This window comes from Oncorhynchus mykiss, chromosome 10 (assembly GCF_057628025.1).
Source record: "Oncorhynchus mykiss isolate SJ-2025 chromosome 10, ASM5762802v1, whole genome shotgun sequence".
Lineage (NCBI taxonomy): Eukaryota > Metazoa > Chordata > Actinopteri > Salmoniformes > Salmonidae > Oncorhynchus > Oncorhynchus mykiss.
The window spans coordinates 9,497,867-9,513,961 of record NC_143031.1 but is presented as its reverse complement, the minus strand read 5'-3'; the positions used below and the strand labels follow the sequence as shown (position 1 = coordinate 9,513,961).

General features: G+C 42.0%; 2 protein-coding genes across 12 annotated transcripts; both read right to left on the bottom strand.

Annotated features, from left to right (window-relative positions):
• Positions 1–674: 674 nt before the first annotated feature.
• On the bottom strand, positions 675–3,306 carry hbegf (Heparin-binding EGF-like growth factor). The gene is given in 6 exon segments (NM_001165167.1): positions 675–1,406; positions 1,535–1,622; positions 1,746–1,901; positions 2,173–2,347; positions 2,535–2,741; positions 3,091–3,306. Coding segments are annotated over 4 exon segments (420 nt in total). The 5' UTR covers positions 2,551–2,741; positions 3,091–3,306; the 3' UTR covers positions 675–1,406; positions 1,535–1,549.
• A 1,636-nt stretch (positions 3,307–4,942) lies between these two features.
• LOC110533394 (heterogeneous nuclear ribonucleoprotein H2) lies at positions 4,943–12,797 on the bottom strand. 11 transcript variants are annotated; one of them, XM_090188893.1, is made up of 11 exons: positions 12,490–12,747; positions 10,460–10,571; positions 10,200–10,355; positions 9,921–10,064; positions 9,187–9,325; positions 8,033–8,229; positions 7,697–7,803; positions 7,467–7,602; positions 7,226–7,309; positions 6,977–7,076; positions 4,943–5,610 (listed from the first exon to the last, which is right to left on the bottom strand). In XM_090188893.1, exons 2-11 carry the CDS (start codon positions 10,542–10,544, stop codon positions 5,607–5,609), a joined length of 1,152 nt encoding a protein of 383 aa, XP_090045019.1. In that variant the 5' UTR covers positions 10,545–10,571; positions 12,490–12,747; the 3' UTR covers positions 4,943–5,606. The 11 variants fall into 11 exon arrangements, with proteins under 11 accessions (XP_090045019.1, XP_090045021.1, XP_021473219.1 ...); XM_090188895.1 differs by having other exon boundaries at positions 8,042–8,229; positions 12,490–12,659; XM_021617544.3 differs by having other exon boundaries at positions 6,981–7,076; positions 12,490–12,629.
• Positions 12,798–16,095: the final 3,298 nt, after the last annotated feature.

Here is a 16,095-nt window from a genome sequence, read left to right as displayed (position 1 = left end):
GAGTTTTTCCTTAGCCACCGTGCTTCTACACCTGCATTGCTTGCTGTTTGGGGTTTTAGGCTGGGTTTCTGTACAGCACTTTGAGATATCAGCTGATGTACGAAGGGCTATATAAATACATTTGATTTGATTTGATTTGTGATACCGTACCTAAATGGAGAGATTTGTTTTACCACTGCAGGAAGTGCTTCCTCGGGGGTTTACTGACCGTCAACCGAAATGGCGCCAGTGGTTAAACCACACAAACTCTCTATTATCATAGCACACAATGTTCCCAGAGTATCTCCAGTGACTGGTAAACATGATCGGAACAGAAAGAGTGTAGGTAAAAACAGTGTTTTGCAAACCCCATATAACTTCATCATCAGTAAGGAAAATAAAACAAGGAATTACAAGAATGAGAACTACCTGTAAATTTGACTGTGAAAAGCTGTGTTTTATTTTTGCCATTTTCATTCTGAAAACATTTCTCAAGTTGATGTTTCATCAAATTGCAGTTTACATCAAACTCTTGTCCTTATTCCTCTATTTTTTTTTTTTTTAACAAAACGTTTCATTTCTAGCATCATTGATGGTTCAAGCCTCACTCTATCAATCAGTGAAATAGAAGCAAGTACATAATGAATGATCTTTCACCTTCAGAATTTCTTCTGCGTTTCTGTTTTTATTTTTTTATAGGTTTATTATTTTTGGTATAACCAAATGTTAGATCAAAACATGAGCAGCATGTTGTTTTACACTATAAATACATATTAACATACATTTGACAGAATACAGAAGCATACAAACAAACTGCCAGTGCACTCTGAACATAAAAAAGCAAGTACAAATCTGAATAAGTACCACTTACGTATTAAATAAATACATTATTTAAAGGACTGATTGATACAATACACCAATACTACAATGAGAAATTCTGGTAAAAACCACATAGAAAGATTGAATGGAACATAGGCACTTTGCACCCTTTTCTACAAATAATGAAACATTTTAGATGGAGAAGGAAAACTCCACACAGCTGAGAGCCCACAATAAATTCCCTATTGTCATACTGTACGTCAGATAGCTTGAGGGATGAGCGTCACGTTGGTAGTGACACCAACTGACAACAATCTAAATTCCCTAAATTCTCTCCACGGTCTGTTTTAATTCCTCCGTGTCATGTAAAATGACTTCAGTCAAGTTAGTGTGCCCCAATTAGTTAATGGAGATTTCTGTTCCAATTGGGAAATGGCCCACGCATACAATCATGGTTCCGGACTGTCTTTCAGGAGGTCTGTCAGACCATGCCGGGCAGGTTTCCTACGTGGTAAACATAATCCATCTCCCCCCTACATCGCCACAGGTTCCTCTTGGGGATGAACTTTATCTTAAAATGAACTGAGGTAGAATTGTCATCCTCCTAGCTGGAATAGAGCACATGGAGAAACAATAAGCAACCACCTATTTACTTCACTTTATGACAATGCCTCAGACAACAAACAAAAAAAACAGTACGGGGTCATGAATCATTATGCAATAGAAAGACACTCACTCTGTCACTAAATTCTCAAGGATATGCGACCGCCTCAAGCTTGACCTTCTCCTCATTTTCAAGGTTGTATTGACCTTGCTTATGATACCTGATATGACAAAGGAGAAAAACAATACGTGTTATTTGTGGACAGGACAGAGGCAAGTTGGTGATCCTGAAACATCTCAAACCTTTCCAAAAGACAGAAAAACAAGCTCTGAGGCACACTGACCTGATGGCCATTAATATGGCGATGACTGTCAGACACAGAAAGGACACAACCACTGCCACCACAGCCAGTGCTATTGTCCTGTTGTAGCCTTCTGCTTCCTTTGTCACTGGCAGGGTGAAAAGGTGACACCGCTCACCAGAGTATCCAAGCAAACATCTACAAAGAAATACAGTAAACAGTGACTTGAGTTTGGAGACACACACACACACACACACACAGACAAATACACACACACACACACACATACATACATACATACATACATACACACACACACACACACACACACACACACACACACACACACATATACACACACACACACACACATATACACACACACACACACATATACACACACACACACACACACGATAAGTGTCTAACACAATACGGATATGGTGCTGAATGAGAGGACGGGGCTCACATGCAGGATGGCTCTCGTAGTTCTCTCAGGTATTGGCAGACCCCATGAATGCAGTAGTCTTTATACTTCCTCAGACAGGGGTTCCTCTTCTTACCCTTTCCTTTTCTCTTGCCCTCCCTTGTCCTGACTGTGTAAGGAGCCACGGGCAGATCTTTCGGCTTGGTGGAAAATGCCACTGGAGATGAGAGGAAGATCGGAACAATACATTTATTAACAACAAATAATTGGGATTCAGAGATATAAGATCCATATACATTGTATAAATAGGTTCCTTATTAAACATTCCATATGCAAAACGTGAATCTTTGAAAACGTTCTAGACTGGAGGGGCTGATGAATAAACTACTGGTAAACTACTGTACCTTTTGGAAACTGCATTTCATAATCCCCAGACAGATAGTCCTCATCACCATGTTCATAATAGTATTCCTCCTCGTCATATTCTAGCTGGTTGTCTCTTATTTCCTTATCATTGTGGAGGAGACTGACCACAGCTAATTGGACAGGAGACTTATCCCCGTGCCTGTCAATGGTATTGGCAGAGGTACCACTTGATATCCTGAAAGACACTGGAGACACACATAGGAAACTTTATTTACGTGAGATTGAATGCAGCCACACAAAGTAGGACAATTCCTCCCGAGCGATAGCAAGAGAGAGAGAGAGAGGAAACACGCTCCGACTACAGTTCATTGACACTTTAAATAGTTTGACATATTAGGCTATACATCTTAAAACATGCTATAAATGTTAATATATTGCATATAGCCTACTATTATATATTCCTAAAGATGTTATTCTATACATTGTTAGAGCGGCTGGGCGAGCCTATATAATATACCCCTATAAACAAATCGCTGCAACATTGTCACGATTTGGTTTTAAGTGCAGACCAGTCATTGGTCCCGACTCACTCACCTGATCCATAAACTATAAAGATTGCAAATCTGAGATAAATATTCATCGCTGTTTTTCTTTTGAGTTGGCGAAAATACACTCAGAACGAGGCGTAAATCCTTTTGATGTAAATTCCACGGTACGATCTATTCCGAGTTAAACGTGTCCAGTAAGCTAAAGGTGTCGCTGCTTCTCTGCTTGTGACCTCTGTATCCCAGTCTACTGCCTTGGGCGCACAGTTGGAAAAGAACTGTTTCCTACTGGTGCAATTATGTATGTTGCCTCCCAATGATTCATGGCCACACCTTTCAATAGAGGCAGAACCTATACTGTAGTGTGAATTTCATGGCAGATAATATATTGGCTATGCCTCGTATTCAATGAGAGGACATCCTAATGTCATTATTTTTGACATTCCGTAGCCTCCAGTGTGATGATCAATCCAGCAGCAAGCCAGGGACGACGGCAGGTTATATACACCCTGATATCCAATTGTACCTGCCTATCCTCTAATAAAAGGAAGCCTTCAGTGTATACCTACCTACCTATTCATGCACGTGCTAGAACATGTCAGTTTTTTAGACTTTCAATTTACAAATCTCAAGCGATCACTATAATTATTTTATTATAAAAACCTTTGATTTGTCCGAGAATGTAAGTTGATAGAATATGTCAAATAAATAAAAACGGACGGTATTTAGCCTAACGCGCGCATATGGACAGGCACGTTGTCGACCAGTACCGGTGCGCCTAATGTAGGTTAGGGGGCTATTACCAGAAGTGTGCGGCGAAGAAGAAAGAGGTATTTTGCCTCGCACAATTGGCCCAGCGTAGTCCGGGTTACGACGTCATTGTACATTTATATTTTTTATTTTACCTTTATTTCACCAGGTAGGCTAGTTGAGAACAAGGTCTCTTTTACAATTGCGACCTGGCCAAGATAAAGCAAAGCAGTGCGACACATAGAACACTGAGTTACACATGGAATAAACAAAACATACAGTCAATAATACAGTACAAAAACAAGGCTATATACGATGTGAGCAAATGAGGTGAAATAAGGGAGGTAAAGGCAATAAAAAGGCCACGGTGGCAAAGTAAATATAATATAGCAATTATAAACACTGGAATTGTAGATTTGCAGTAGGTGAATGTGCAAAGTAGAAATACTGGGGTGTGAGCTGTATAATAAATAAATACAGTAGGGGTTGAGGTCATTCTTGGGTTATGTACAGGTGCAGTGATCTGTGAGCTGCTCTGACAGCTGGTGCTTAAAGCTGGTGAGGGAGATAAGTGTGTCCAGTTTGAGAGATTTTTGCAGTTCGTTCCAGTCATTGGAACTGGAAGGACAGGCGGCCAAAGGAGGTATTGGTCCTGGGGGTGACCAGTGTAATACACCTGCTGGAGCATGTGCCGCTATGGTGACCAGCGAGCCGAGATAAGGCAGGGCTTTACGTAGCAGAGTCTTGTAGTTAACCTGTAGCTAGTGGGTTTGGCGACGAGTATGAAGCGAGGGCCAGCCAAGGAGAGCGTACAAGTCGCTGTGGTGGGTAGGGTATGGGGCTTTGGTGACAAAACGGATGGCACTGTGATAAACTGCATCCAGTTTGTTGAGTAGAGTGTTGGAGGCTATTTTGTAAATAAGAATGTGGCTGACTTGCCTAGTTAAGAATTATTATTATTTTTAAACAAAGCACAAGTATTCACTAAATAGGTCAACAGCGCCACCAAGTGTTAGAATGGGGTAGTAGGAACTAACAGAATGTCAATGAGCATTCTTCTTATACCAGGAATAGCCTTTAGTTGTCTGGGAAACAGGCTTGTGGTGAATGCCCCAAAATATATGGCTTTAAAAAGGAATGACAAGAGAAAATATGTTAACAAGTTTATTAACGATGCCCAATAGAATCAAAACCAAGACAGTGAGAGGGGATGAGACAACTATGACAAGGTTTAAAACATTTAGCAGTTGAGTCAACCAAAAAGAATATCCTGTTTAAAAAAAAAAAAAAAAGCTATTTCAACATGCTCTTTAACATTATAAAAATCCCTCCGGCTCAAAGCAAGTTTATAGGAACTATGAAAAAGGATCTGAAAATGTTTCTTGGAGGAGCAGTCATGATTACCATATTTACAAAAGCACACGTTGCTTCACACACAATCCAGTCATTCAGGCTTTAACTACAGGTATAACTAGGGCGGAACCGAAATCCATCAGCCCATGAGGTCTCAGATTCACAATACAAAAACAAAAGAAAACATATTATACTGACTCCAGTGAGTTAAGGTTAAGAAAGGCTTGGATAAAAACATGCCCTCCCCTCATCTTTCATACATTAGAGTTGAGCCACTGTACAGAATCTGTAACACTCGCAAAAAACAAAACATGACATACTTTGCCAACAGCGAAGAACCTAGTTTTCCAGCTGCCCGCCCCCTCCCGGAACCCCTACATGCCCCATCCCGCTCCGATGCCGCCATTCATGCCCACGGAGCCACGGCTGCTGCCATAGTAACTGTTGCTCATCCCGCTCTGATTACCTAACAGGAAATAGAAATAGCAGCATTATTACCGACGCAGACTTACCTTCTCCAATACAAACTACGCAAAAATATACATAAAGTGGATACTCAAGACCTCCCGGGTGGCGCAGTGGTTAAGGGCGCTGTACTGCAGCGCCAGCTGTGCCACCAGAGACTCTGGGTTCGCGCCCAGGCTCTGTCGTAACCGGCCGCGACCGGGAGGTCCGTGGGACTACGCACAATTGGCCTAGCGTCGTCCGGGTTAGTCCGGTCTCATCGCGCACCAGCGACTCCTGTGGCGGGCTGGGCGCAGTGCGCGCTAACCAAGGTTGCCAGGTCTCCTCCGACACATTGGTGCGGCTGGCTTTCGGGTTGGATGCACGCTGTGTTAAGAAGCACTTGGTTGGGTTGTGTATCGGAGGACGCATGACTTTCAACCTTCGCGATGAGACAAGATAGTAGCTACTAAACAATTGGATACCACGAAATTGGGGAGAAAAAAAAAGGTTAAATTAAATTTAAATTAAAGTTAAATTAAAATTAAAGAAAGGATGAGCAACGGCAAAATGTCAACAAAATTGTCATTTTTTTGGAGACATGTTAAAATAGTGTAGCTAAAAGTTAGCTAATAGTTTAACTAAAACATTTTAGCTGGCTAGCTAATCATCTTAGGGGGCAAACAATTCCGTTATTTACCATTCATTTTTGGGATTGGGGTACACAAAAAAAAAATGTGCTAGTTACCTAATGATATTATTTTACGATAAATTGTATTGACAATATTGCAATATTATTTTTGCGCTATTTGGCTGTACCTGCACCAACACTCCAGTATTTTTTCCTTCTGTAGCTTGTTCTCCAAAAAGATCCATCTCCATCTTTTTAAATAGGGAGCCAATATGTTTTCAGCACATTTATTACAATGACCGATCAAAACAATCATGGCTTTTCCATCCCCCTGCAGCAGACATATGATGAGCAATGGCCCGACCGCGATGTAAAAATCACCGTATGGAATCACAATACATATAGAATCACGAGAATCTCAATGCATATCGTATCGTGAGGTCCGTTGGCAATTCCAAACCCTAGTTCAAATTTGCCACAACAACTCTCTTTGCTAGTAAACGGGACGCTGTCTCCACAATGGCAATGTGTCTCCAGCAATGTAAATAACTTTGACATCTCCACTTTCCAAGCATATATGACCTCATGTAATATTTTGATTAGTGATGCAAATCGTGAACAATATAGGGCCATGTAAACTATATGTAGAGGTTAGGAATTTTTCTTATCTGACATGGTAAGTAAAAGTAAATTTAAGAAAGAAACTGGCTTAATGTTAGTAACAACTCTCCTGTGACAGGCAGCAGAGAGCTGACACTTACTGTAATCATTGTACCCCCCCATGCCGGACTGGCTGCTGTAACCACCTGTATAACCAGTACTCATCTGTTGGCTTCCTCCATAGGAAGATTGGTTGGCTGTGGAAAATAGAACTCTGTCAAATAAAATACCGTACAACAATATGGTGCATGTCCCAATTAAAGACAAACTGATTCTGCACACAGAACTACACCCGTTGGCCCAGAATATACTTTTATGCCTTCATCTACTTCCCATAAAAACTCACCCATAGCCCCCATCATCTGTCCACCATAGCCACCATTGCTGCCCCCTGCTGTCGAGTTGAGGAACAACTCAACATAACGGTGCTCTGAGGAAGAGAGGGCAGTGTGAAACAAGGCAAACATCCTGATTGGATTTAAAAAAATAAAAAAAATTTTAAAAGACAGAATGTTTAGGATGCAACTACCCAGACAGGAGCAGTGATGATGACCCACACACAGCACATTAAATTACTGCAGACTCACGCATGTTGGCTTTATCCTTGGACATGGCGGCCACAGCGTCCTCATGCGTCGCAAACTCCACGTCGGCCTCTCCAGTCACCCTCCCGTCTGGCCCGACCTCGATGTGCACACGCACTGGGTTCAGCGGAGAGAAAAACTACACGGGAGCGGGGGGGGGGGGGGTGGCAACAATTAGCATTACAAGTCAGTGACTTGAGTGTGTATATAACGTAACTAGTTCTGGTACTCACACTGTAGATGTCAGTCTCTGTTGCCCGGTAAGGAAGACCTCTCATGTGCACGCAGTGTCCGGTCGTACTCTGAAAACTTGAACCACTGTCACCATAACGATCTGAACCTATAGACGTGCACAGAGTTAGAAAGTTTATGATTAGTCCCACCCACGAATACAGTAGAAATATACGGAACTCCGGTACGCATTCTAACACCCAAAAACACGTTTGGTTTTCCCATGCCGATGTGTCCCATCATCACCATCCACCGGTGATCTCCAAAGACAGAGCAGAAACGTGAAGAGAGAAAAAGAAGAAGAAGAGGGATGGCAGGGAACTGAACTATAATCTCACCAGCCTCACCTCCACCGTAGCCCCCACGACGCATCCTGTCGAAAGAGCCTCCTCGGCTCATGCCGTTGTAGCCACGGCCGCCTCCACCACCGGGCCGGTCGTAGGGGCCTGGTCTCTGCATGCCGCCCATGGTTTTGCGTGGGGGCTCGTAGTTCGTCCGCACCTCTGCATTGCTGCTCTTGAATATCTCAATATACCTAAAAAGGCACACAGACGAGCATTAGGCCACAGTGCTAGTACCAAATTGTTTAACGACTATTGAGGAGAATACTGTACACGAGCAAAACAAAAATCGGGTAGCACTAAGGACATAGGAATGTAGCATTTGCATCCTGTTACTCACATCCATGCATGTCAATCATAATATCGATAAGAGAAGTAATGTCTCAAATTAGTTTCTCTTGTTAGGGTTAGTGACATACAGCCACTGAATGCTACAGCTATTTTCCTGTTGATGTTTTAATAAACTATCACTGAGAAATCCAGAAAATGTAAAAAACCTTTTCTTATGGTTACTCAATAGAACCATAGAGAAGTACACTGTCAGTGTTGCCATTATGCAATTAAGAAATAAATGCCATTATTGACCCCCAGAAAATCAAAGCTTTCCTTGTGACTGCAGGATCCATGGCCCAAGGAAGACTGGGTCTCAGTTACATCTGTATGCCATGAGGGCCTGTGGATTAGTGCAGAGTGAAAACTGGTACCATCTTGGGCAAAAACACCATGGTGTCAAGGTGCCATTTTTAGAGAAGACATTTAAATTAAATTCTAAATTAACTAGATTTGGGGAGAGGTAAATGAAAAGCATTTGATTTGTTTCTGGCCCAGTTTAGTGATATATATTCTGAATTCTCCATTTACAGTACAAAAGGTGTTTCCTGACACCTTTGAGTGGAAGTCAATCGAAAACCCAAGCCCAGGACAATCACTCAGCACTAAAGTGTGTTTTGGCCCAAAAATACGAGGTGCGTCTCTGAATTCGAAGAGACTATGGGGGGGGGGGGGGGCGATGATCTGAAATGGATACATGTATGAATAGTCCTTGTAGCATGTGCAGGTTCTTGGCATGTGTCATTACCACAGGAGACGATTGTGGTAACAGGTGAATACCATAAGAAAAGCAGCTTAGCCAGCCAACCATCCATCCCCACCTGTGCCCTATTCTTTCCTTGTGTTTCTTTAGAGCCTTTTCAGCTATATCCTGTGAAGCAAACTGCACGAAGGCCTCCCCCGTACTCCTCCCCTGGAAGTCCATCGGCAATGTTATCCCATTTGGCACGATTTCCAACCCTTCAACCCAAGGACAGATAACCCCAGCAGGGTGGGGGGGGGACATATTAAATCACATGCCCATTCACAGAGTTGTTGCTCTTTTTCTTAAAAAAAATAACAAAATGAAAAAAGAAAGAAAACAACCACATCAGACATGAGAACCCCTATGGAAAAAGAAGAACCGTATGAACAGCGTGCCAGGTGACTGTCAGCATTTGGATAATTCATTTACTTACTGTATTTTCTACTTAATTTTGGGAACATAAAACAAAATAAAGAGGGAGCCATAGAATAGCAGGGAGAAATGAAGTTAGTGCTTGTTTGCACCAATTAATAAAAAGTGGTGCTGTTGTTGCGTGGACGACTAATGTAAGATTCACCCAAAACAGAAGTATCCATCTAGGCTCGAATTAAGTCTCAGGTCTGATGGGACTATCATAGTGATGACATTTAATTGGGATCTGATCTCCGTGATATGACAAGAGGCCATTAAGATAAGAATTTTTCTTCAGCCAAGTCTAGAACTACAGGCAGTGTATTTTCAAAGCTATGTTGATATCAACTGAGGGCGATAATCTTAATTGTACTGGAGGACAAAGGGCAAAAAACACACCTAAGAAGAACTGGACAATCTCCTCCTTGCTACAGCCGAAGGGAAGGCCACGCAGCCTCACAAGCCCGTCCCCCTCAGTCTCTGGGCTGTTTGGACCGGTGTGCTTCATGACCCAGTCCATCTCCACGTTGTTCGACTTGAATACTGAGACAGAAAACAGAACACGGGGATTCTTTAGCATCTAATCTCATATCAGAACCTGTTCGCACAATCACCTTGAAGATAATCATAATTCAAAGATACTATTGGAATCAGAAGACAAACCAAATTAATGAATACCTTCCACATATCGGTGACCCAGGGTCTCTCGGTCTTTCTTGACAGCAATCTTGAGGTCGTCCTCTGACTCCAGCTCTACGAAGGCCTCGCCGCTAGGCCTACCCTCGCGAGTGTAGGTGAAATGGATGCTTGTCCCATTGTTTGCAACTTTACAATCTGGAATATTATTGCACCAATTTAGTCACCTGAAAAACTTACGATATACTTACAGGCTTTGTTTTTATTAGGGGGAGAAAAAAGTATCCCCGTTTTTTTTTTACCAGAGAAAAATCTTGCCACTTCATCCACAGCGCAAGACCAGGGAAGGCCACGAATACGCACCACAAATCCCTCTCCATCTGCCATGGTTATTTTATAATCCGTCAGCCCTGGCTTGAGAGAGACAGTCAAAGTAAGCTACTATACATCAGGGATCGGCAACAAGCTGACCTCGGGCCAAAACATACCAGCGAGGGATTTTTTTATGCCCCTCCGGCAGTTGTTTGTTTTGGGTATAAAAAAAATGTATATCACCAGGATTTTCAGCAAATAAAATTGTTTAATTGCCAAATCTGTTCCCAGGTATTCCCACTAGAAGACATGTGATCATGTGGCTGCTTTGTTGTCTCCACCTTCTTGCCCTTTGTGCTGTTGTCTGTGCCCAATAAAGTTCGTACCATGTTTTGTGCTGCTACCATGCTGTGTTGCTGTCTTGTAGCTACCATGCTGTGTTGCTGTCTTGTAGCTACCATGCTGTGTTGCTGTCTTGTAGCTACCATGCTGTGTTGCTGTCTTGTAGCTACCATGCTGTGTTGCTGTCTTGTAGCTACCATGCTGTGTTGCTGTCTTGTAGCTACCATGCTGTGTTGCTGTCTTAGGTCTCTCTTGTTGTGATGCGTGTTTTGTCCTATATTTATATTGTATTTATTTTAAATCCCAGGCCCTGTCCCTGCAGGAGGCCTTTTGGTAGGCCGTCATTGTAAATAATAATTTGTTCTTTACTGACTTGCCTAGTTAAATAAAACGTTGTTTTCTTAAATGGTGTTGCAGTGTAATTAATGTATGTAATTGTTATTTACAAATAAAATGTGTTTTTGTGCTAAATTGTGGACAATTTGCAGTGTACAAATAATATTATCAGTATTAGTTCTGGCCCACAACCATCGATCAGAAATAAATGACCCGCAGCTTAATCTAGCATGCCAGTGCAATACAGTCAGTGCATCTAGATGGGGAACTAGCATTTATTAAAGATGCACTATGCAGAAATCACCCCGCCATTTCCTGGTTGCTAAAATTATAATAGTAAGCTTAATTTCAGTTTATGGTGACAAAACAAGTATACTGTAGAGAATCATTGTTCCATCTAAACCGCTGTTTGAATCTCTTTTCCATAACCAAACATATTGTATTTTCAGTTGGTGTACAAAAACGAAAGTAAAACATGCGCAAATTAAATTTAAAGGGAAGCATAGAAATAACGCAAATAGAACACGTCTACCGCTTCTTACGCTTGTTTAATGAGAATGACAACACACACTTCTATGTGAATTTGGTCCATTCGCCCAAAAATCTCCTATTGCAGATTTAACGATAACTGGCCATATTAAAAAGGAACATGATATAGCGTTCTCGAAAGTATAAAATGTTTGTCCATCTCGCAAGAGTGTGGGACTTTGCTGAAACCACAGCTGACTATCAAGGAGAATAAACGGGTCAGGCGGGAGCCATTTTGGGAGGTAAAGCCAGAGCTCACCACATCTTCTTCAAATCAGACCCCGGGAAATCACTAGCTAAGCTAACGTTACTAGATAGGCTTACTGTAATACATCATATTTTACACCAGAGTCTATTAAACTCCTGTACCAATGGCATGGCTATTTGAGTTGCTAGCTAAACAGTACTATTTTATTTGGAGGGGGTTCTCCTATATCAATCTCTGGCTGACCTAAAAAAAAAGAGCCAACATTTTAATTAATGAGTAGGTAACCTTAGATAACTAGTTAGATTATGAGTTTAGACTTATAATTATCTTGCACGTCTGTTATTCGTTAGCGAGTAAATGCCTGAATTATACATTTACAAAACCAGCAACAATGTTGGTCGTTTTCTAGTTAGCTACACAAAGCATGCTATCCGCACGCAGACAAAGACGTCGCAGGCCTCAAGACTCCCATGCCCTAGCAAGCGACCCGTTCATTAATCGAGATCAGTCTGCAATTAGAAAAATAATGTATAAATGCTTATACTTGAAACCTGCGTTAACTAACATTTCGGCTTTAATAGAATGCGACCACCAAAATGAAAATACCTTGATGTCTTTTGTAGTCGTGTGTTCGGCGTGGCTCCTGTCTGGACTAGAGAGCCTACAAAGCCGAAACCGCTAAACAAAGATTGCGAAGTTCTTCTTCTTTGAATTTGTATTGGCTGATCGCAACCAACTGAAAGGTGCGTACACCGCCACCTACTGTAATGGAGTGTGAGGACTCCCTATTAATCTATTTATCTTATCTAGCCCTGTGCTTCCGGCTACTGTTCTGGCGTATGAATTAATTACACTATGTGACGCAAAAGGGAAGGGAAATAGGACGGGGAAATGGAAAGAAAAATTGCCCTACCAAATAACCAACCCTACGCTCATTAAAACCTCACCACTATCCCACTACTTAGCCCTATCTGATCCTACAGCAGGCCGGCTGCCTGGGAGGACGGGACAATATTGTTCAACACACATTGAAACTCATCTGCAGTGAAATCTCGTACATACAAGTAGTTATCTGCCGTTGCTACCACAACTATTTATCCATTTTTCGTGATTTATGTTCCGGTTCCGCTATGCAGTTGGTAACCATGGTTATGAACAGATGCAATAAAATGCTAATTAATTACTTAAAAATCATACAATGTGATTTTCCGTCTCTCACAGTTGAAGTAAACCTATGATACAAATTACAGACCTCTACATGCTTTGTAAGTAGGAAAACCTGCAAAATCGGCAGTGTCTCAAATACAGTGCCTTGCGAAAGTATTCGGCCCCCTTGAACTTTGCGACCTTTTGCCACATTTCAGGCTTCAAACATAAAGATATAAAACTGTATTTTTTTGTGAAGAATCAACAACAAGTGGGACACAATCATGAAGTGGAACGACATTTATTGGATATTTTAAACTTTTTTAACAAATCAAAAACTGAAAAATTGGGCGTGCAAAATTATTCAGCCCCTTTACTTTCAGTGCAGCAAACTCTCTCCAGAAGTTCAGTGAGTATCTCTGAATGATCCAATGTTGACCTAAATGACTAATGATGATAAATACAATCCACCTGTGTGTAATCAAGTCTCCGTATAAATGCACCTGCACTGTGCTAGTCTCAGAGGTCCGTTAAAAGCGCAGAGAGCATCATGAAGAACAGGGAACACACCAGGCAGGTCCGAGATACTGTTGTGAAGAAGTTTAAAGCCGGATTTGGATACAAAAAGATTTCCCAAGCTTTAAACATCCCAAGGAGCACCGTGCAAGCGATAATATTGAAATGGAAGGAGTATCAGACCACTGCAAATCTACCAAGACCTGGCCGTCCCTCTAAACTTTCAGCTCATACAAGGAGAAGACTGATCAGAGATGCAGCCAAGAGGCCCATGATCCCTCTGGATGAACTGCAGAGATCTACAGCTGAGGTGGGAGACTCTGTCCATAGGACAACAATCAGTCGTATATTGCACAAATCTGGCCTTTATGGAAGAGTGGCAAGAAGAAAGCCATTTCTTAAAGATATCCATAAAAAGTGTCGTTTAAAGTTTGCCACAAGCCACCTGGGAGACACACCAAACATGTGGAAGAAGGTGCTCTGGTCAGATGAAACCAAAATTTAACTTTTTGGCAACAATGCAAAACGTTATGTTTGGCGTAAAAGCAACACAGCTGAACACACCATCCCCACTGTCAAACATGGTGGTGGCAGCATCATGGTTTGGGCCTGCTTTTCTTCAGCAGGGACAGGGAAGATGGTTAAAATTGATGGGAAGATGGATGGAGCCAAATAGAGGACCATTCTGGAAGAAAACCCGATGGAGTCTGCAAAAGACCCGAGACTGGGACGGAGATTTGTCTTCCAACAAGACAATGATCCAAAACATAAAGCAAAATCTACAATGGAATGGTTCAAAAATAAACATATCCAGGTGTTAGAATGGCCAAGTCAAAGTCCAGACCTGAATCCAATCGAGAATCTGTGGAAAGAACTGAAAACTGCTGTTCACAAATGCTCTCCATCCAACCTCACTGAGCTCGAGCTGTTTTGCAAGGAGGAATGGGAAAAAATTTCAGTCTCTCGATGTGCAAAACTGATAGAGACATACCCCAAGCGACTTACAGCTGTAATCGCAGCAAAAGGTGGCGCTACAAAGTATTAACTTAAGGGGGCTGAATAATTTTGCACGCCCAATTTTTCAGTTTTTGATTTGTTAAAAAAGTTTGAAATATCCAATAAATGTCGTTCCACTTCATGATTGTGTCCCACTTGTTGTTGATTCTTCACCAAAAAATACAGTTTTATATCTTTATGTTTGAAGCCTGAAATGTGGCAAAAGGTCGCAAAGTTCAAGGGGGCCGAATACTTTCGCAAGGCACTGTACTTGTTCTCCCCACTGTACATGTGTGTATATATATATATATAAATAGTGGTCAGACTGATAGGCAGTGGGGACCAGCAGGAGTTGGGCTTGAACAGGGGGACTGCTTTCGCCCAAACTTTAGACTTCTAATTAATTACATCATGAATTACTGGGCGAGTTCATTTTGCATCTTCCAGTGGGTAGAAATTTCACTTTTGGACCAATGGGCACTGGGCAATGCAAAACTAATTCGCCCAATGAAACGAGGTCTAATCGCTTTCCACATAGGCAATTCATGTGAGATAAATCTGAGAAATGACTGAGAAATGATCTGCTTAGGGAGATGGATACAGACATCCTGGTCACATGGATGAGCTGTGCTTTCATAAGCAGTGTGGGAATGCTCATCATGTCGGCACCGTTGAGAACTACAGTGTCTGAGATTCTGTCCTGCCACTTGATACTCAGGAACTTCCTCAAACAGTTCAGGTGAAAATGACCTGGTTTCCTGGCATAGCGTTCGTAGACTGGCAGACAGGATTTGCAGCCATAAGTAAGGGTCGGTAATGTGACTGCCTGGTAAACCGTTTTGTTTCCAGTTTGATGCCTGTCCTTTCCCACACCAAATCTCACAGACGGCCAAAGGCTGCACTAGCCTGGGCGATCCTGATGTTTGTTTCATTGTTTATGTGAATACCGCAATAAATTCCGCTACCAAGATAGGTGAATTTGACCACAGCGGACAGTTTCTGACCTTTCAAATCAAATCACATCAAATATTATTCGTCACATGCGCCAAATACAACAGTGAAATGCTTACTTACGAGCCCCTAACCAACAATGCAGTTTAAAAAAAATATGGATAAGAGTAAGAGATAAAAGTAACAAGTAATTAAAGAGCAACAGTAAAATAACAATAGCGAGACTATATACAGTGGGTACCGGTACAGAGTCAATTTGCAGGGGCACCGGTTAGTTGAGGTAATATGTACATGTAGGTGGAGTTATTAAAGTGACTATACAGAGATGACAACAGAGAGTAGCAGTGATGTAAAGGGGGGGGGGGGGCACTGCAAATGGGTAGCCATTTGACTAGATGTTCAGGAGTCTTATGGCTTGGGGGTAGAAGCTGTTTAGAATAGGTTTTGTTGTGCCCTCTTCACGGCTGTCTTAGTGGGCTTGGACCATTTTAGTTTGTTGGTGATGTGGACACCAAGGAACTTGAAGCTCTCAACCTGCTCTACTGCAGCCCCGTCAATGAGAATGGGGGCGTGCTCTGTCCTCTTTTTCCTATAGTCCACAAT

Bases quoted from the DNA above. Each gene is read 5' to 3' on its own strand.
- LOC110533394 (XM_021617544.3), bottom strand. From the start codon at position 10,544: ATGGCAGATGGAGAGGGATTTGTGGTGCGTATTCGTGGCCTTCCCTGG. The intron at 9,326-9,920 runs GTGTGTTTTTTG...CTTGGGTTGAAG, and splicing joins GATTGTCCAGTTCTTCTTAG to GGTTGGAAATCGTGCCAAAT. The intron at 7,603-7,696 runs GTGAGTACCAGA...GCTCCCGTGTAG, and splicing joins CAGAGACTGACATCTACAGT to TTTTTCTCTCCGCTGAACCC.